Source organism: Melopsittacus undulatus, chromosome 1 (assembly GCF_012275295.1).
Source record: "Melopsittacus undulatus isolate bMelUnd1 chromosome 1, bMelUnd1.mat.Z, whole genome shotgun sequence".
NCBI classification, from domain to species: domain Eukaryota; kingdom Metazoa; phylum Chordata; class Aves; order Psittaciformes; family Psittaculidae; genus Melopsittacus; species Melopsittacus undulatus.
In genome coordinates this window covers 142,058,207-142,079,969 of record NC_047527.1, presented here as the reverse complement: position 1 = coordinate 142,079,969, position 21,763 = coordinate 142,058,207, and the positions used below count along the sequence as shown (strand labels likewise).

The 21,763-nt window shown below is 42.4% G+C and overlaps 1 protein-coding gene across 2 annotated transcripts in view; it reads right to left on the bottom strand.

Annotated features, from left to right (window-relative positions):
* Positions 1-21,763, bottom strand: part of BMPER (BMP binding endothelial regulator) — a 147,931-nt gene that overhangs the window by 86,780 nt on the left and 39,388 nt on the right. For both annotated transcript variants that reach the window (XM_034068249.1, XM_031042434.2), the window contains exons 4-6: positions 21,146-21,228; positions 19,532-19,622; positions 18,689-18,771 (exon numbers count right to left, since the gene is read on the bottom strand). In XM_034068249.1, the coding sequence (XP_033924140.1) occupies positions 18,689-18,771; positions 19,532-19,622; positions 21,146-21,228 (257 nt within the window). The remainder of the gene's footprint in view (positions 1-18,688; positions 18,772-19,531; positions 19,623-21,145; positions 21,229-21,763) is intronic.

Sequence of the window (21,763 nt, the reverse complement as noted above, 5' to 3'; positions counted from 1 at the left end):
CTGCACAGATGTGAGACACTCATAAAGAGGGATTCTTCTATATTGGATTAAATTCTTTGCAGACTGCACCATGCATTTGTCCCATTTGCAAATTCATTAAAAGAGAGAAAAGGCATTTCTTCCCCCCTCCCCCCGAGTGAAACTTTTTAATTACAAGCAGGGTTTCAGAGTACTATTAAAGTGACATATAATGAAACAGAAATCCAATATTTGTAGCTATTTTTAAATGCAGCAAAACAAGGAAAAAAATATGCCTACCCTTTATGTTGAAGAGAATTACCAAAGTCCCTCTCCATCAAAAATCAGAACTAAGGGCACCATAAAATCAACCGTTTCCATAATTTTAAAGCAATAATTCACTTGTGAAATTCCAAAAGAAACACAGCCTTTTTTGCTCCAAGCAGTGATGCTCAAAAAGAAATCTGCAACTTCCACTTCTCCATGTTTCCAATCCACAAAGGCTGTTTAAAAACTAATTCTTTCATATGGAGCTTCTCATCAGACAGAAGTGAAATAAATGGAACAGAAAGGATGGAAAACTTTATTCTCTAAACAACGTTTATTTGGACTTGAAATTTAAAAATTAAAACAGTTGAATTGAGACACACTGTTGGGAATTTGCTGCAGAACAGTCTGTGTGGTACTTCTTTGTCAGGAATTCATAGAATCACAGACTGGTTTCGGTTGGAAAGGACCTTAACATCATCTGAGATCTTAAAAACATCTTAAAACCAACCCCCTGCCATGTTGCCCAAGGCTCTGTCTAACCTAGCCTTGAACACTGCCAAAGATAGAGCATTTACCACTTCCTTGGTCAACCTGTTCCAGTGCCTCACCACCCGCACAGTACAGAACTGCTTCCTTATATCCAGTTTCTCTCTGACTCATCCTTGCTGCTTTCCTCTTACTTGGAAAGAGAATTTCTAATGAACCCTTCAATTTCTCTGATCATCACTGGAAATCCAAAGGCCATAAAGAACCTTCACCACTTCAAACCTGAAAGGAAAAATGTTGCCTCCTATATAGAGACCTGAAAGCACAGCAGCAAGACAAAGCTCACACAGGTCACATATGTTGCAAAGAACATACGTGAACGTAAGTAAAGAACAACCACCCAAGCAGGAACTTGTCCGTGTGGACACTTTAAACCTGAAATTCATCAAATGACAAAACTTCAACACCAGCCACAGTGCTGTGATGCTCTCCTTTTCCCACCCTCTCTATCTGAGCCTTTTCTCTTCTCCTCCCCATCTTTGAGGACCTGTGTTTTCCAAGCTCTGCGAGCCAGCCCCAGGCCAGTCCTCCCACCATGATGCCACACCAGACTTCTCTTTCCTTTCACTCTGATGCCTGTTTCCAGAAGCTGAATTAGGCAAGATGGCTAGACAGCTTCACACAAGTGGCTGAAATCTGTAGGTTTAACTAGAAAAATGCTTTCCTTGTACACAGGAGATTTCTGCTGGGAGCCTCCAAATGCCAATGGTGATGAACCAGAATCTGGTAACCTTCTGCCCAATCTTTTCCAGAAGGCAACTACCCACTCTGCTCAAGGAGAGGCTGAGTGCAGGCAGATTTGGATCATGTATGACTCAGATGGAGAATTCACAACATCAAACATTGCAAGAAAAACCAGCCCCTCCAAGGCCACATCACTTTAAAGTCCTCCACACTCAGCACTGGGACAGGTTAGGGTTTCCAACCCAGGTTTGCTTTGACTGCTGGAAGTAAGGAACAAACAAGAACCTAATTTTAATCTTTTAGAGGGGCTAAGAAACAGGGAACAGTTGGAGAAATCTGAAGTGATATTCATTACCTGAATAAGGCCTCTAGGAATTCAAGAACATAAGGACTATAAAGATGGTTTAAAACAAGATTTGCCTCATTCCTGACCAACACAAGGGAAGGAGTATGTGTGAATAAGGGCAGCAGCAGTGACTCTAATACCACCAGCTGATAGTTGCCTTCCAGATCTTCGTGTTGCCAACTGGAGGCTATCCCATAGTCAGAGGTTTGCTGAGAAGAGTTGCATGAGCTTCAGGCAAAGGCGGTCAGGTTATCTCAAGCCACCTCGATCAGCTGCTTGAGCTTAAACAGCTGACTTTGCCTGAAGCCCATTTAGCAAGCACTTCCTGGCTCCCTTCCACTGGCAGAGCTCAGGAGGCAGGAATGTATGCAAGATGGGAATATCGAACATCTGGGGATGGTAATGTCTTAACCAGCACAGCTGCCGGCAAAGTGAACATCTGTCCGTTGCCCAGGTCTCCTGCAAAGGAAAATGCTCTCTCCCACAGGCTCATATGCGGACAATACAAGTACTACTTGCTTGCTGAGAAAGTACCTTGTCTGTGGTTTTGTCTCTAGGATAAAATAGCTCATGCAATGGTCTGTGTTGCCACAGTTAGATTGCTTTCGATATCAAAGCTAACTTGAGAATACTGCAGCATCAAGCACACCTAACTCTTTTATTGCAAGATTTACTGCAAATGGGTCAACGTAAAACAGAGGAAACAGCACCAAGGAGAATATTCTCTGTGACTTTCAGCATGACCAAATACATGTTGGATAATAACGTTGCGATTCCCTCAGACTACTTTCTTTCCTAAAGAACACGACACATGGTTGGGTTCTTCATGTTTAGACTTTTTCCACCCAGTAATTAAATAAGTTGTCAAGCAGCTCTCCCATACTCATGCAAAGCCATTGTTTATGAACTGTCTGGGGCCCACTGTGAAGCACAGTTGAAGATTTGGCAAGCCTCTTAGACCTGGCTGACAGTGTCATGTACACCCCATCTGCACTGACCCATGCATCATGCAGAGGAAATGCTACCACAGCCGAAGGACATTTGTTAAGACATGGAGAATTCCAGATTTAGGGAATTCAGAGCCCCAGAGCAGATATTACATCTCATGCCAATCCCACCCCAGAATGCAAACCACGTTAGAGTGTTGCTATAGCAAGAGCAATGTCAGGCAGGAGAGAAGCGCTTACCACCCAGCATTTATCAGGAATCTTTGCGGTCTGGAAATATCGTGTTCTCATGCCTCCCAGGCACTGCTGGCTTCACCCAGCATGAAATCACCACTAACACTGCCTGCCTCTCACAGTAGTTTATTTCACTCCAAGGTGCAATCAATTCTTATTTTACTCCAACTTGCACATTCCTACTGGTGATGTCTTTAGGCTCTCCTATTCTCATGACATCAACAAGAGACTGTCTTGCTCTTACTAGCCAACAAAGTTTTCAAAGGACTGTGCCTGGAGAGGGAATTCCTGCCCGAGAACACAAGAAGATACTTCTCTCTCTGTCTGCTTTACTACTACTTCCATCAAATCCTGTTCAGCTTCCCCAAGCAAATGCACTTCTGCCGGTTCACCTCCTGCCTCCTCTCCAGCTCAGTGCATCATAGCTCAGGACATCTTTCAATTCCCTTTCCACTATTGCAATTATACAGAATCATGTGCCTTCTACCAACAAAGACAAACACATTTGTGCTCTGTTTTGTTCCATGCTTGGCTAAATACATCTCTGCTGCTGCTCCTGACAGTCTATATTGCAGGAGGAGAAGCAAGGAAAAGAGTAACCAGTCTTCTACCAAATCCTTCAGTATAATGATTCATTCTTCTACTACATTTCCCATGTTTTGAGAATTTTCTATGTTTTAGGGCAAGGTAAATAAATCCTGCAACTCACGAATGTGCTATTTTTGACAGTTCTCAAGGATATCAGATTTATGGACAACGTTCGCTATCACTGTGCAAGAAAAGGGAAAAGCCATGCTCCCTGGGAAAAATGCATAGAGATTAAGTGTTTCAGCATGAAATGTGTTTTGCCGCGCTCCTGCTGGCTCTCTGCCTGCCTTCATATGGGGAGAAAGGATAAGGTGTGAAGCCAGATCAAGCTTCCTCTTCTGTCTCCAACAGGACAAGCAACAACCAAGGAAAGAGCACTGCGAATAAGCCTTGCATACAAATGCTTTTCAAGAAAGCAGGACAGGCAGTCCCAGTGGAAAGTGAGCTCATACTTAAGCTTGGCTGGCCACATGCCCATTTTCTCCAGAGAAGGTGTTACCAGTCCAGGGATATAGCTGTGGTTGAAGTCATATGGACCTTTCCCTACTTCCTAAAATTCTTCTTCACTAGGGCTATCACTAAAGAAATGTGAAAACATTTATTTCATTTTTAACAGCTACAAATAATGTGTTCCACCATCCACAGTGAAGCACAAGAATATTCAGATACAGTTTTTAATCCTGTTCTTCTTGTAACTGGCACATCTGCTGACATTTCCTTTAACGTGAGGCAATGCTCTACTCACAGGATGCAAATTCCCAGAACTTGTCATGTTTGTCCAGTTTTCATTTGTAGCTCTTTAACGCTAGCCCAACATATGTATGTCACATTCTCTCTTTAAAACCATAAGTGCTTTTCAAAGCCTGCCATATGCCAGAGTTTTCTCAGTCATTGCTAGGCACTGGATGACATTTCTTTGTCTTCTAGTATTTGGAACATCATCTCTGTAAGTGACCCAAGGTGCTACAGAGGCAAACACCACCATGGTCTGGGTACTCTGCAGTAGCTCATTGCACTGGTACTTACTGAGAGCATCCCGTTATCACAGTTGAAAGATCCCTCACTGTACAATAAACATGTGCCACATCACTCAGAAGCAGCCTTATCAGCAAGAAAAAAACAAAGGTTAAGAAAGTGTGTTTACTTATAAGCACAGGCTAGCAGTACTGGAGTAAAGATACAAAAAAGTAACTCAAAAGCATGACTAAGCTTTTAGTAAACAGCATTATTGCTCCAACATCTCAGACACCTTTCACTTCTAAATTAAGTCAGTCTCTCTCTGCATCCTGAAGACAGACTCTGTGGCTTCTGCTGCCTGAGACAGCATTGGCCTCCACCTCTCCAACTTCCACTGTGCCCTCTCAAGGACTTGAACAAAACCTGTGACACTTCTAACTACATCCAAAGCTAAAATGCTTTCAGCCCTCTGACTTCTTGTAACTGTGTGATGGGCTATAGGTAACAATGCAGGGATAAAGTGCATCTGGCATACATCCCTGTAAGTGTTCAAGGCTCAGCCTTGAACTTGTCCCCTGTATGCTGACTTCAGTGGTGATACAAACACTGACAAGCTGGGAGTCTGCTGTGTGTGCAAAGGCATTTCAGAGCTCTTCATACATTGTGAGCTAATGGCTGGTGATTTCATTTGTCTTCATTCTGATAATAAATAACAACTCCAACTTAGCACTTGCAGCTGACTGAACTCCAACTCAATACTGACTTTTTTAACTCCCCAGTGAAGCACAACTGTTTAGATTTCCTTCCTTTGTATGCTCCCATCATTTTAATCAGGCTGAAATCCAAGAGCCGTGTATCAATGCCCATCATTCCCATATTGCCAATTTTCATCAATCTATATATGCAAAAGCTTATTTGAAAAACTTCATTGTCACCATAAATCAAATCCAACCCAACGTTTTATCCTGCTAACATGAGTTTCATTACCAGAGAAATGATTAAGGGGAGAGGTGAAAGCAGAGAACAATAGCACTAGCAAAAGGCTTCACTCAAGCAAATATATACAAACACATACAGGGTAACACCACAGCTAGGAAGTCAGGTCAAGCACACAAAAAAAGAAAAATGTCAAGTACTTTCAGGTTCTAGGGGTTACTGCAGCACAGGCCAGTATAAATACAATAACTGAAGAAAACATGCAAGCAGACTTGAACATACAGCTCACACTTAATAGAAATTATAACAAGATGCCTTTAATAAAGTGCCTTTCTCATTAAAAGATCACCTCTGCTCTGGAGCCAGGCTGAGAGAGCTGGGCTTGTTCAGGATGGAGAAGGCTCCTTAAGGGGAGATCTCAGAGCAGCTCCAGTGACTAAAGGGGCTACAAGAAACCCTGGAAGGGGGCTTTGGACAAGGGCCTGTAGGGACAGGACAAGGGGAATGGCTTTAACCTGACAGAGGGGAGATTGAGATGAGCTCTTAGGCAGAAGTTCTTCACTACAAGGGTGGTGAGACTTCTAACTATATCCAAAGCTAAAACACCTTCAACCTTCTAAGTTCTTATAACAGTGTGATGGGCTCTAAGTAACACTGAAGGGAAAAAGTCAATCTGACCTTCATCCCTGCCAGTGCTCAAGGCCAGGTTGGACGGGGCTTGGAGCAACCTGCTCTAGTGGAAGGTGTCCCTGCCCACGGCAGGGGGTTGGAACTCGGTGAGCTTTAAGGTTCCTTCTAACCCAAACCATTCTGTGAATAGGTGATTATATTTAAATTGTATTTTCCCTGCCTGCAGAAACACAGCTGCTGGAATCTCCGAACATGGCTCTTCTTAAACATCTATTATTAAGATTAATTGTCACTAAGATTAATTGTCATTAAGATTAATTGTCTAGTTAATCACAGTTGACCATTCCTCTCCTTGGGAGTCTCTGAACTGGGGGTGATGCTCCAGCCGTCGCCGCCAGGTGGCGCCAGGAAACAGCGATGAGCGCCTGTTCGTCCTGGGGCCGCGCCCGCCAGCGCCACCTGGCGGATGGGCGGAGGCACGCAGCACACGCAAAGAACACAATGACACTCATAGGCACATAGAGGTACCCACGCACAAACTTTTTTCTCCGTTTCACCGGGGATGTTCTATTAAAATAAATAAAAACATATTAAAAAGCTGTCTTTCCCCTCTGATTGTAATTTTTTTTTGCAATAGGACAAAAAAATCCGTGTAGACTAAGTTTTCCACTGGGCTTCCAAGCCGTTATGCAAGTTACGGTAAAGTTTGCCAGTATTTGCTCTTCAGCATCAAAACTGTTCTGAATGCAAGACTCAATCTACCCCTGTGTTAACATCACTGAAATGAGCCTAATTAAACCAGGAAAACACAGGTCGCACAGGACTACATGGAAAACAACTTTGTTTTTCTAAATGTAGAGATAACACAGAGCAATCTCCAAAGGCAGCAGCCTGCTGTTTTGACAGCGCTCTAGCAAGAGGTGATAAAATTAAGCAGTGGACATAATTAGTTCCTTATTTTTATTCCATCCAACCCAGCTCCTGTATTCCATTTTTATAAAGTTATCTCAGTTTTATCATAGAAAACCACATCCATTTTAATATTTGTAACCTTTTAAGTTCAGCATTGCTTAATTTAGATAAAAGGAGGAGACACCGAGTCTAAGGGAAACTGGGTTTCAAAGGGCTAGAACAAACGTCTTCCTTAGGGCCAGGGTTTCAAAGCCAGTGCTGTTAGGACTTTCTCACTCAAGCACCAGGTGATGGCATTCAGCACTGTCTTCTTTGGGGCCATTTAGACTTTGGAACAGAAAGCCAGAACTAAGAGTGCAATTATAAGCTTCTATGTTTGAAAATTCCCATACTATTTATTTTAATTGCTTTCCATGCTGTACTCAAATGTTGAAACCCTGTTTGTTGAGCCCCAAAATAAATAAATAAATAAATAAATAAATAAATAAATAATAGAAATTAAAAGTAAAGCCATATCTGTCAATGGACTGGAGAGAAAAATCATGATAATATGGCACAGGGCTGACATTCTTATTCTGCTGTGCCAGCTGTTGAAGACAAATTGTCACCTCCTACATGTTTTCAACATATTGATTTTGATTTATTAAACTGGCAATTTTGCAACCTATTACCAAAGACTAAATTTTATCCAAATTACAGTGAGGAACAGGGGAAGCAGAGGTTAGCACTTTTGACATTATGCACTACCCAGAGAGAATGAATTAATTTTTAATTAATAATACTAAATTGATATTTATTCTGTAGCTGAACCACAAATATGCTTGTTGCCTTTCTAGATATGAATATTTCAGGCTATTCTGACTCAGCATGTGTGGTATGCTATATTCTATTTTAGTTTTCCTTCCGTGGGCAAGTGTCATCCCTAGGAGAAACTCTTCCATCTGATAAAAGCTGATGATATGAATTTCAAATGCGATTTTAGACATTATTTTTATGATACTGACTTACAGCTCCTGCCCCCAGTATGAGTGGTTTACTTCCTTTGCAAGAGCAGAAATGTGGTATAAATCCTGCACACTGGAAATTATGAGTTCTTTCTTTGCCTTTGCTTTCATCTGCCCACTTGCAGGACACATCTTAGGTGTCCTTCCCCACATTAATAATACTAAGTATTTAAGAAAACTATAAGAGTTCAAAACGAAGGAGAGATGAAGGAATTTGTGGGGAGTTGGAAATAGCTTTTTATCTCTGTACCATCTGGACATCCCTCTTTTTTTATGGGCAAGCTGGCACCTTCCCTTGCTGTAGCAGCTCCAGGGTGCCACTGAGTTTCTTTCCCGCATGCTCCCCCTTAGAGCATGATGTACTTTACGCATTGTTTTGCTGCTACTACATCAAGAAGGAAGAAATTATCTCCTCAGGGTGGCTTGGCTTTCCCCCACTAAACCCTGTCACATCCTGAGAAGGGAATGCCCTCTGTTTGAAATCCATTGCCCTACATGAGAAGTCAGACAAGGAAGCAAGTACTTACTATAATCAGAGCACACCAGGCTATTCACTAGGGTCTGAAGGGCAGTATCAGGGAACAAGCAAGATCCAAGTCTACTTTGCCACCTTCTCTTTCTGTAAGTTTGAAAAAAGTCTGAGATAAAGGATTTCCTAGAGACTGACAGCAACATGAGGAAGCTGGATGAGATATACAGAAATAGAAACACAGGCACTCATGAAAACTGCAAAAAGTACTTTTGGTCACTGGGTGTATTAACAGTATCCTTATCAGCCTCTCATCTGACTCAGAGAAATACTGCAGAAACAGTCTCAGGGGAGCAACAGCAAACCTACTACAGAGGTTGACACTACTCCTGTTAATGCACAAGCATGTTTCTTCTCCCTCCGTCTCCCTCAGCCCTCAAGTTAGCCTGTAACTTACTCCTCATTTTATATAATTGCTTGCTGTTACCTCTGCTGCGCTGAGCACTCAAGAAGCAAGAATGTGTCCTCCAAACACCATAAACACTAAATCTTTAAGCAATGCCCATTTGAACAGAGTAAAATCCCACGGCCCATACTTCAGGAGGCAGAGCTATTACTGCTGACCACGAGGAATGTAACAACACCACCGGGAAAGAAAATGCCTCCCTGGCTTGGTTTCCACCAGGTGTCAACTTTTATGGTCCTATTCCCGCTTAGCTACTTTATAAAATGCTCACTGTGTTATAATCAGGTTCACAGACCGAAAAACAAAGCCATAGTAGCAGATGTGGTGCAAGGACTGCTGATAAGAGGTTTTACACGCACATGTCAACTACAAAGAGCAGTGGATAGCAGAAGGTACACTAAATGTAGGATTTTCCCTCCTTGCATGGTTCCAGACATGTACATACTCATACTTGCTTAAGTGCAGCACTAAAAACCTAGATGGGGGAGGAATGGTGATTGTAGGAACCTTGGAGAATTAAGAAAACCTGACCTCAAAAGACAGAGAGCAGAGCAGCTCAGGTGGCTGCTGAAAGAATAAATAGTGCATCGGCAACTGATATTACAAGGAAGAATTGTTGTTCAGCTGCATCCAGGAAAAGGAAAGTTACGCTACAACAAGGAGAGGGAGCAGAGAACAGGCTGAGTGCTGAAAACAAAATCCTCAGACTTCTCGGAAATTAATTGTTATCCCCTACATTGTCTTATTGACAAAATTCTGTTCAGCATGTGGAATATTTGGGTGCAAGGCAGAGGAAGGTAAAAGGAACAAGAGTCCGCTCATTGCCATGCTTTCAGAGCTGAGGCCAGCTCTGGTTTTTCCTGTGAAGAAAGATACTATTGCCATGGGCACATTTGCTTCTGTCCTACTCTCAGAAAACTCCTGGTACTGTGTTCTGGAGAAAGAAAGGAAAAAAATGAAAGGAAGCCACACAAACCTTGTAACCTATTCAAATCCCTTTGGCCTCAGACACCTCAAGCATCAGATCCGAGTCTGTTGGAAATCTGGACTTTGCATTTTCAATTGCGTTGGCTCCGATGCCCAAGCATGGGTAATAAAGAAATTTACATTTCAATGATTTTAGCACAAAATATTGAGCAACACCCCTGAACTCCAGTTAAAAAAGAAAAAAGAAAAACACAAAACCCCCACATACATCTGTTTTCTGTAGGAAATCTCAATGCTTCATTACAAAGCTTCTGGCAGAGAGTTGAAAACTTCTTGGGCTTTCAATGAAGCTTGGGACTGTCAAGTTTAATGATGTTCTAGTCATGCTTGGGACAGAACTTCAGGTACCATGGGAGCATGACTTCCTGGAAGAAAGCTAAGACATACAGGCTTTGTCTATCACTAGAGTTGGAAAGCATTTTTAAGGACTAACCTTTCGTATTGAAGCACCTACAGTGGAAGCTGGGGCTATACAACTCACTGCTGACCACAAACCCAAGTTGCCTGCAAGGATGTCTGCATCTTTCCTTCAGACTGACAGGCCTAAACGCAGAGTGCCAAAAATGTTATGGTAGTTTGGCTCCTAGACACATTTTAGTTCTGACAGGTTAGAGGCACTATAAATATATCACTGTCACATCTCAAAACACTTTCTATTTTTCCTTTTCTGTTTCCTATGTCTGTTTTGACAGACACTGAATTATTCTGCCTATTCTACTCTCAGCCTAAGAGAATTAGTTGTATAAAAAAGTTACAGCCTGTCACAATCCTGAAAATAATTTCTTGGGCATCATTTTCCTCCCTTTTACTATCCAATGTGTTTGTTTTTCACCATTAAATAAGGCAACAACAGTAGTAAATATGTTAATGTTGATGAAATCCAAGGAGCTTTGACAAGCCCTTTCTAGATGACTGGTAAGACATGTTCATTTATCACATATCCCAGCTGAAGAATAGTTCATAGGTGGGGTTAGAAACTTGCTCCCTTATCCACACAAGCTCCTTCCAGGGCAGAAAACATAAGTAATAATGTAGGATGCAGTGGAAAGAGTAAGGAGAATATAGTCAAAGTGGCAGCAACTCAAGATGGAATTTGGCAATGACACTAGAGCTCAACAGCAACTCAAACTTAATGATCTCAAGCTTCACTGATCAATGGAAAACATGAAATATGAGCAAAGTCAACAGCAACAGCACAATTAACTACAAAAATACAGTACCCAAAGTGATACAGTGATCAGACTTAAGAGAAAAGGGGGAAAAACCAAATCCCAAAGCCCCACATGTAACCATGTATCATCTCCAACCACTTAATTACTTTCTCTATTGAAAATCAGAGAGAGGAAACCAAGTAGGTGTTAGGCAGTTAATTAAGCTCTCTTGTGTTAATTCATTTAGTAGGACAGTGCAGACTAAAATATCTTGTCTCAGGACACAGAGAGCTGTGTGCAAGTCTACAACCATTAGCTATTGTTATCCGCTAACAACCTCCAAGTCTGTGACATCCAAGTTTATTTAAACTGAAAGGGTGACAAACATGAAAGCCAAGCATTCTTGCTCTTCTCAGCCTCTCCTTCATTGTAACACCAGCCAGAAGGTTCTTGGACTCTCCATAAAATGTTTGGCAAACAAAAGCCCTGTTAATTGACAAGCTATTGCTTTTACTGCTTCCTACCACAACTTGTGGGAATCTTTTAGACCTGAATCAATTCTGCACACAAGCGTTCCCACGAGATGCCACCCGCATTCCCATTTGAAGCCACTTACAAGAACTGTCACAGCCATTTCACACAAAACCTGTGTCTTCGCTGGGCACTTCTACTATCACGTGCAACCCTTTCATCCCCTGCTGGTCAGCAGGCTCTTTTGTTTGTTTGTTTGCTTAGTGTAACCAGGCTCTTTGTTTTTCTGCCATCTTACTGCTTTGCTTTCCCTTCAAGATAGTACCTTGCCTTTGCAAGGAGTGAGTTAGGGCACAGATGACTGCAGTCTTCATTGCAGCCCAATGCCAGAAAAAAACAGTCCCCTCACTGGAGGCTGCCTGTTAACAGCTCTCCTGTACTGTTACAAGCTCTGTGTACTTAATTCTTCCTAGTCAATAAGAATCAATCCCAGCCTCTTAATTAGGAAAAGTTTAACAAGACAAGGGACAGACACCTGACAGCACAAGCTCTTCCTTGGCTCTCAAGAACAGCAGCAACCTACACTCTAGATATAAGCCTTTAAATGTGATCAACCTGCATTATTTCTTTTCTTTATATGCTTTAGGAGTGCAAAATCCATCCTGCTCTGTGCATTCCTTTCCTCTGAATGATAAGAAGTCCTGGATGCCTTTTGACTGTACTGCAAGATGTTGTTCTTTCAGTGCTGTTAATCAGCATATACTCAGGCCCTTCAGGTACCCAGGAAGTTTTAAGTCTTTTGTGGCTTCTAGTATCACTTAATGCATTAATCATCACAATACTGTCTCAGATCATCAAACTGAAAAGACAGTTCTCTGTCTGAATACAAACCTTATAAAGGCAGAGCTCCTTCCTCCAATTTCTCAGCGTTTCCACACTCCTTTCCCAGCAGGAAAAATTCCCCACAGAAATCTGCCAAATCACTTTTATCTCTTTTCACATTCTTCTGCCACACTCTCTCCTCTTGGCAACGGAATTAAATGTTCTTATGATATAAAGCACAATGGGCACCCATCTTTGATTGGTGATCATAGATGCCATCTCAAAAATAGTAACAACTGGGTAGTGTGCCTATGTGAAACAATGGAGAAGGAAGAACAGCTGCAGGTACAGCAGAGCCATGGGAGCACAAATCATGCTAAAGCATGGAAGGCCAATGTGAACTGAATCCTCAAGGGTAGGATTCAGTTCAATGGAGAACTGAACTGAAGAGAGAGAGCTAAGAGAAGCTTCCTTCAGAAGAAGGAAGGGCTATGAGAATGATGCTGCATGTTCTGGGTAATCCTTAAAGAATCATCTGCATCTTCAGGAAGCTGCTCAGTGTCTCTGCTCCCCTGGAAATGTGCCTAAACTGGGCACAGTCTCTTGCTGTACAGAACGGTCCCTTCAATCCTTACCAAAATTAAAAGCATCATGAAGGGAACTGGAAACAGACTCAGATTAGGTGAGCTAGGAAGCTCCACAGGTAGATGAAGGACTAAAGGACTAGAGGAAGGAAATGAGACCTTGCCACAGAAAGATGCTTTCTAAAGTCTGAGATTTGAAGGGCTTATGAATAAAAATAATTTACACTGAACAAGTGTAGCTGAGTTATGGCCACATGCATTCCTATCCCAGGGCTTGCCTGTATTTCAGAAACATTGCAATTAATTTTATTTTTAACTTTACTCCAAGAGTTTTGTTAAAATTATTGAAGGTTTTCTCAAAGACACATTGTTGGAGAAAATTTTTGCATTTTTGAGAGAAATCAAAAGAAAGATTAAAAATGGCGATGCATGTTAATGCCACATTGTTTTTCTCACTGAAGTTCAGCACATACCCAGTCCTTGCTCTCCCATGCCTACCTGCACAGCCATACAGCCATATATCTCCACATACCTGGAAGATTGTGGTTTTATTAGACTAGTCAGAAAATCCAACTTTCTAGCCTTGCAAAACATCTGCAGACTTAAGGGGGGAGGAAACACGACGACACCCAGACAGATACATTGAGCAAACCTGTGCTGCCCATTTCTGAACATCTACTGCCCTCCATTTGCAGCTGCCCATAAGCCAATCACTTCTTCTTGTCACTAACATCAAGAAAGTGAACAGTCCTCCTACCAAAAGACTAGCTCTTTGCTTTTCTACCCCTGACTTACAACTCTGTCACCATTTCTTAGCCCCTGAAGTAGGGGCAGATAGCATCTGCTGGAGTCTGGAGCTGACTCGCAGCAGCTGGAGTACATGGAAATTTGGGAAGATCAGTATTTGGCACTGCACTGAGGACAGAAATCTGAACTTGGACACAGCTTCTGCTACCAGGCTTCACTGAGGATACATCTAATCGCATGTTCCCCTGAGTTTCCCAGTAGATTGGAGTACGTCCCCTGCAGTTCACTGAGATGGAAATGTATTTCAGCAGCTCCCAATATCTGTTAAAGCCAAGCCTTTAAAGCTGTATCAGGATGCCTGATCACCCATCTGGCTGCAAGGGCAGGATCCATCTCAGCTATCTTCAGCCATCTCAGGGATTAGGGAGCCGGGTAGGCTCCCCCAGTAGTTAGTGGAGGAAGATAGGCATCTGCAGAGAGTAATCCACCCCACCTCTCTCTTTCTATTAAGAGGAACCCAGATAAGGAGATCAGAGCAGACACATTACTTCTGTATGGCTGGAGTCAGACAAGATGAATTCCACCCTCTGTGTCCAAAGCACTAACATATGTAGTTTCTCATTACTTATCACAGTTGCAACGCCTGTTACTCATTGATTTAGAAACAGATTTTCTTGGTGCTATTTCCTTTTCTTTGTGCAAAACTTTCAGTATGCAGTTTTTGCACCCTAGCACTCAGGAACATAAGTGACAAGACATTTCCTGTACAGACCCACAAGTACACCTGCAGACCAGGAGCTCTGTGCATCTTGAGTCCCTCTGAGCCTGCCTGAGCAGCAGTGTAAAACCCTCAGTGATGCAAAGGAGATCAAGCAGAGGCTGTTTTTAAATTGGCTCTCCAAGGGCCCCAAATTCCCATGCTTTGCTTCAGGTTGTTTGAGTTTCACTTGCTTCGAATCATTTCAGAATAGCACCCAAGAGGCCAGCATTGCTTCTGTGAAACAATGCTGCTTGGGGACCAAATATCTATGACCACACTGCCGACAGTCATCCCTGAAACGTGCCTCATAGAATGGTCTGGGTTGGAAGGGACCTTAAAGCTCATCCAGCTCCAACCCCCTGCCATGGGCAGGGACGCAGGTTGCTCCAAGCCCTGTCCAACCTGGCCTTGAACACTCCCAAGGATGGGGCAGCCACAGCTTCTATGGGCATCCTGTTCCACTGCTTCATAGTGCAGTATTTCATCTGCAAAGTTATACTTAAACACGTCAATTTTTCAGCCTCCCTGCAGGGCAGACAGACAGTGCAGCCCTTCCTGCTTTCAGCTCTCGGCCATCCCAGCAATGCCATAATCCAGTAATCCAGCCTCCAACTGTTTCCAAGCAGGGGTGTGGAGGAAGACGGGTCCTGGGCTTTGGCATGTCCATAGTGCTGCATGCTCTCAGCATGGTGGTACCTTGTACCACCACATGCCTTGCATGCCGAAACACACAGCGCCCATGGTCTGGGTAACAAGGGTGTGAGTCAAATGGGGCTAGTTATGAGTTTGGATTCTACCATTCACAGATAAGCTTCTCCATGGTTACCAGTCTCATGCAAGGTCACTCTCCTGCCAAACCCCCTCTCCTCCCCTCCTCCCTGTCTCACTCTCCTTCCACCTCCACTATTTATTTTTTTTCCCAAACACACTACATCAAAAGAGAAAATGAAAACATTTAAGATAATCACAGTCTGGCTATTTTAACGCAGGCAGTAGGAAAGGGAATATGTAAGCCAAGTGCTTTCACTGCAAGCAGAAACACACTCTCAACCTCATAAAAGTGGTATCTGAGAAATAACACTTGATTAAAGCAGCCAGTCCTTCACTTAAGTAGGTGCTTATGGTAGGGAAAATATCCAAGGTTTCTCTAGAACAGGCTGCTGGCCTATCAGGGAAAGCAAGGAACAGCCCGGGCAGATGAATTACTGCGATACAGCTGGCTTCAGCTGGGCTACAAGGAGATCCCTATTATCCCATCCACCTTTCTTACACAAATGCCTCTCCCCAGAGAACCCGAGTCATTAAAAGCCAGCTCATTTGCCCCTGACAGGCAATATGCATTGAGTGCGAGGTGATACATTTTCATTTTCAGCAAGAAATCTCAGTCGCCCCAAGGAGCAGCTAGCTCCAGAGAGCGGTAATGGAATACGAGGGCTTTCATCTCTGCCTTGCTGCCACAAGAATGGCCTGGCTCAGTAGCAACCCAAAACTTGTTAGCTAATGGGTTGTTTCAGTGATCTCCATGAAATGAGTTTAGTGTGTTTGGGCTGGTTTTCAGTAGACAATAACTAGAACCACAAGTGCTGTTAAACAGAAACAGTATTAACTAGTTTAGTGCATGGCAGGTAAGGACAGAGTGAAACACCCATGTGTAGCTGTGCCATTGCCTTCCCTACCCTTTGGGGCCATACATGATAAACCAACAACAAAAAAAAACATCTTATCAACTATTTCACATTCTTTAGGATCTCAATAGTATCTAGTAGGCACTGCTCCGAGTTGGAAATACCAGAAACCTGAACTACCAAAGAGCTTTCCAAAGACTGCCCTGCAGTTCAGCCTTGCTGAAATGTGTTTTTAAGTGCATTCTGTAATGGTAAAATTCCTTTTTTGTACGTAATTCCTCACTTTAATACATTCAGTGAATGGGGAACAATGTTACATCTCTCCAGGAAAACAAACCACCACCATCCCTCTTTATTTTTTTCCCGTTCAATGCAGCCTGCAGCCTCAGGCTGAGCTACGCCTGGGACAATGATGGCCTATGGAGTCCAGAATAATGCACCATTAGAAAAGCTTGCTCCTAGGTAAAAAGCAGAACTCACCCTTAAGTGAAAGTGGCTTGAATCCTTACACCACTCCTCCAACATACCTTGGCAATAATACATGCCAGGCCACTTCCTCCGCTGCACTTCCACAAACGACTCACTAAATAGTTACAATCTGAAATCCTGGAAGAAATCTGCAGTGAGGAGCCACCTTTCATCTGTTACAGCCTGCGCAAGTTGCAGCACATCACACACAAGCCTGTTCACATCACATCGCATGGCTAGATATGTATCTCTAAATAAGACATCCACCAGCTGCTTAGATAAGAGATTCACTGGAGACCCATTCCCAAAAGGGAATGGATGTAAAGCAGGCAGCAAGCTGCTATCACAGCCCTGAGGATGCCCCTGTTATTTGCTTTGCATTTAAATTGCACAGGAATTCCCAAATTCTGAAGGAAAAGGGTAAGAGGGTAAAAAAAAGGCATTGCAGAGAGAACCAAGGTAGGACAGGTATGGCTTATGCATAGATGATATTTCTTTTGTCAGTAACATTCAGCATTAGAGATGGACATTTTATACAGGTGTCATTAACATCCAAACCCATCATGCCTTCTGTTTCAGACAGGGTCATTAGGCCTCTTACCCAGTACTTTAAATGTCTATCAGTAGCTGATGTGTTTCCTTCTCTAACATAGCTGATACTGGTAACCGCCAAAGACAGACCCTCAGGTCTGACCCTATGTTCCTGTATTTCTTTATATTGCTCTGCCCAAACATCTCCCACTTCCCATGTTCTTTTTGGAACCATTACTTTTGTTATTTAGGGAGCAAAGGAAAGTTGATAAAGGAGACATTGACACACCAACATCTGGGCAATAGGAAATATCTGTACAGCACTTACGAAAGAGCAAAGGAAAGCCTGAAAATAGTCAAGCATGTCTCCACAGACTTCTCAACCATTCAGACCTGTCTTCCCCTGAGGAACATGACTAAGGAAAGCTACTGCTTTACAGCTGAAGCTGAAGTGAGGTGTGGACCAACCAAGTACAGAGGGAGCAACTTTCCTCAGCCTGGGACTGAACTGAAGCCCAAGGCATATAATATCACTGCGATGGCATATTTTCATTATTACAGGATTAAAACTTAATAAATAAACAAATACCTACATCAAAAGAACAACAAAACACAATTACCTGAGCAGCCCAATTCTCCATAACAGCAGTGGTGATTTAGTGTAAATTAATTTTGCACATCACCAGGTATTTTTCCCCACAAGAGTCCAAGTTCTCTGCAGCAGCTTCATTACAAGTGTGTATGTGTGTCTACGTACAAATACATATTAATTTTTGAGCTCTGTCCTTCTCTCCTTTGTTATTTTATTTTCATGAGGCAGGAGAGCTGTGCCTGGTACTGACAAAACTTTTGGTATGCTACTGAAATGCAAATTCCCCAGCCTTGCATTTTCTGCTGATAACCAGCTCATCAATTGCAACAAAAGCAGTGATTTGAACTTTGCATTTTAGTGGTCTCACTGATCACACCAAGGAAGTCAAAGTTATCTGCCCCAACTCATATAGCATTATCTTTTAAGCTTAATGGAAGTGAAAGAGAAGCCCGTGCTCATTACCCAAAGGATGCAGTTATTACTTCCTCTCTATATTGTTGCTAGTCAAGAATAAATTCCAGGATATGACCTTTTCATTAAGCATTAAGCCAAAATCCACCTGGGACAGCCTAAGGAGGCTACCCTTATCCTTTCACTCAGTAATTCAGAGAAAAGGCCCTCACCACATACAGCTGAAAGGAATCCTTGCAAAAGACCCTTTCAAGGAAACAGCTAATAAATGTTGATCGATAGATGAAGCCCAAAAAGCTTTCTGTCTCCTGCATGATCCCACTACAAATAAAAGCATCACTAATTTAACACATTGAGCCTCTTCCAAATACCTTGCTTTGTGTATGGTGTAAGTTCATGAAAAAGATGATAAATTAAGAATATGAGTGATAGAATGTATTATTACAGTGAAGTCTTCAATAGAAAACTGAACTCTAGGAGAAGAATGCATAGTAATGTTGAATTCCTTATATTTTTTGCTTTGTTATGGCAATAATAACGTGCCTTTTGAAGTTCATACAGGTAGATACAATGCCAAAAGGCAAATACTTACAATACAAGAGCACTTGGTACATTTATTTCCTTCAGGCCTAAATTCTTCTCCTTCATTGTAAAGTCTCCCTTCAAATATACAACCTGGAAAATAGCATTTGGATAAGTTTAGCTCAGGATAGCACACCGCCTTTTCTCTGTAACAATACTCTATAACCCCACCGCAGGACAATATGAAAAGTAAATCTTACCATCCTCTCTGACACAAATACTTCAGAAGCCTTTACAAAGGCCTTCAGAACCCCTAAATATCTTTTTGGGGGAACAAAACATCCCTCTACAGCAGACAAATTTGCATCAGTGAAGTCAAGACTAAGTCAGGTCTTCCACTGAAAGTGGCTTTAAAACACTTTTCCAAGCTGTTTATCTTTTACTACTCATTCCTACCTCCAAGCTTATATTATATGTTGGCAGAAATTATAACTGATTAGAATATAATAAACCCACTGTATCACAAGTGGAGCAGTGCTTACCTACAGAGCCTCTAATTAGCCTATAGGTAGCAATTAGCCTCACAAAGGTAGTTTTCTTTTTCAGGATTACTCTTATATTTTCCCCCCTAACACAACCCCAGCCATCAGCCAGGAAACTCCAACTGACAGATCCTCTGAAAATGACATAAATACACCTGTGAATATTGACACAAGCCATTGCCTATGCAATAGTCTGCCTATGATCCACTAAAAGATATTAAGGCTGGTCTGTCATTTAATGGACTGCAAGCCACTGGCCTCCGTTTTTGTCAAGTATAATGGAGAAGTTAGAGGCAGTCTCCCAGGTAATGATGCTTATCATTAGAAATACAGTTGCACATGTGGAACAGCATCTTCGTATGAAATCTCACCTGGACACACAGGACAACACATTCCCATGAGTTTGGTAGGATTTTTGCAAGGGACAACACACTGTACCTCTGATTCTACTATCACTCCTTCCTGAAAAAGAAGCAGATCAGACATGTTCATTGTTTGAGTTGAGGTTGCTTTAACAAGCAAAAATCCACTATTACGAGTGGTACAATTAAAGCCCATCACATGCCACAGAGCACTGGATTTCAAAACCTCTTTTCTTTCTGTACCTGCTGCCTTGTATCAGGAATTCAGGTTAATCCACAGTCAAAAGATCCACTTGAGTCTCTCTGACTCCAGTCACAGGATTTGCCTTAAAATGCATCAGGTAAGAAACTAAGCACCTTCTTAGGGAAAGGAATCCCACTTTATCAGGAATCCTCAGGCTCAGTAATCTGCCATGCAGCTCTGGTGAACACAGGCCAAACACAAGGCATTCTCATCCCTCGCCCCTTGGAGTTAAAAAGACCTAGAAAGCAGATAAAAGCATCTTGCTCTGTAGAGGGGAGACGCTTATCTTTGATGCTTTGCCTGATAAGTATTAGCAAATTAACATTTCCTGTACTCCTTGCTGGAGAAGTCAAGAGTCCTCCTGAACAAATCTGGGTGTGAGGATCTGTGTACAAAAGGCTGCTCTTTTCTTGTTTTGCAGTTGAAGCCAAAGGAACTGTGTGGGTCAAGGGTAAACACCATCACCCAGTTTTGCATTTAGGCGCCAAAACAGGCAATAAAGAATTGCTCATTTCATGTAATTAGTAGTTATAAGAGTATCTGAGTTCACATTGTATCTTTTCATTACGTGCAAGAATAAGGAATACAGCTGCTCTAGTGTCATCCTTCTCAGTGTACGTCTCTAAAAACACAGGTGTGTTTCATAGAGCAGAAGCATCACGGAAAAACAGAAACATCTTGAAATTTACTTCTCCTGCTCGTAGAAGCACTTCATATTCATTCATTTCTCCTCTTTCCAATAGCTGCAATTCTTAGTAGCTGCCTGAGTGTTACCATTAAAACCAGATCAAATTGTCAGCAAAAAATGCCAGACCTATGCACAGACAGAAACTAAAATTTCCTACATGCTTCCTTGTTTTGTGCCAGAAAATGGACAATCTTGCAAATGCTATGGTAGCAGACAGACAAGATACCAAAAATACTACTGGGTAGTAGTATTTTCCAGTGCAGAAGCCCAGGAAAAGAAGATTCTGTTGTGGTTTTCTCTTAAAAGAACATCCCAGGTAAAACCCATAAACATAAAAGTGTCTGCTTAGTGAAATACTACTTAGTAAAATTATTTGTATCTCACAAAAGGCTTAGCATGCTGAGAAAAAGAGGGCTTATTTCAATATCAAGACAGCAGGAAATGGCACGGCTGCCTCCCTCTCCTTCAGCAGTGTTTTGGTACTGTGGTACTCAAGTCACATAAAACCTATTCTGAATGTTTGGTTATAGCTAGCCGCATCTGAGTGGATTTAAACTACTTTAAATGCAAAGTCCATACTGTGCTTTGGGAATAAAATATTTCAGGTTACTTGAAGCAGATAAAAAAAAGGCTCAGAATTTCATGGGAAAAGCTCACAACTCCATTAGCACGATGCTGATGACATCCTCACCTGGCACTGGTATGTAACACAGGGATTGCTGGGGTGGTGCCATTTCATAGAGCTGTTGTATGTATGTCCTCCAAAACTGCAATCTAGAGGAAGACACAGAAGCACATCAGTTCAGCTGAATGCAGTGATGTCATGGGAGGCTGCTGCTGAGAATCACAGAGCAGCATCCTACATGCAATCCATCCTCTCTCCTGGGTGAACAAATGAGGTAGAGCTTAGAGCTGGGACTGACAAGAAGGGTCATGTCCTGGGAGGGCTGGCAGCACCACCACCATCTGCTCTGATGCTTGACTGGCCAAACTCCTTACTATGACTATTCAAGGCAAAGGAAAATTAGTGACAATTTACCCAAAAATGGTGCTTATTCTGCAGCCCATTCAGGAGCTCCTCCGCCACTCATAGTGGCGGGGGGAGAGGAAGGAGGGAGGGCAAGAGAAGAGCTGGAAACATACAGCATCCAGCCTGGCCATGCTATCCTCATCCATTAACCAAACCCCCTGGGAAGAGCTTTTTAGCCAGGGCAGCTCAGCATGGACAAACTGACATCAGCAGAGCTACCCCTCCTTTATACCTTTTCACTTCTGTGACAGAAGGGATCAACATTCACACTAACTAAAG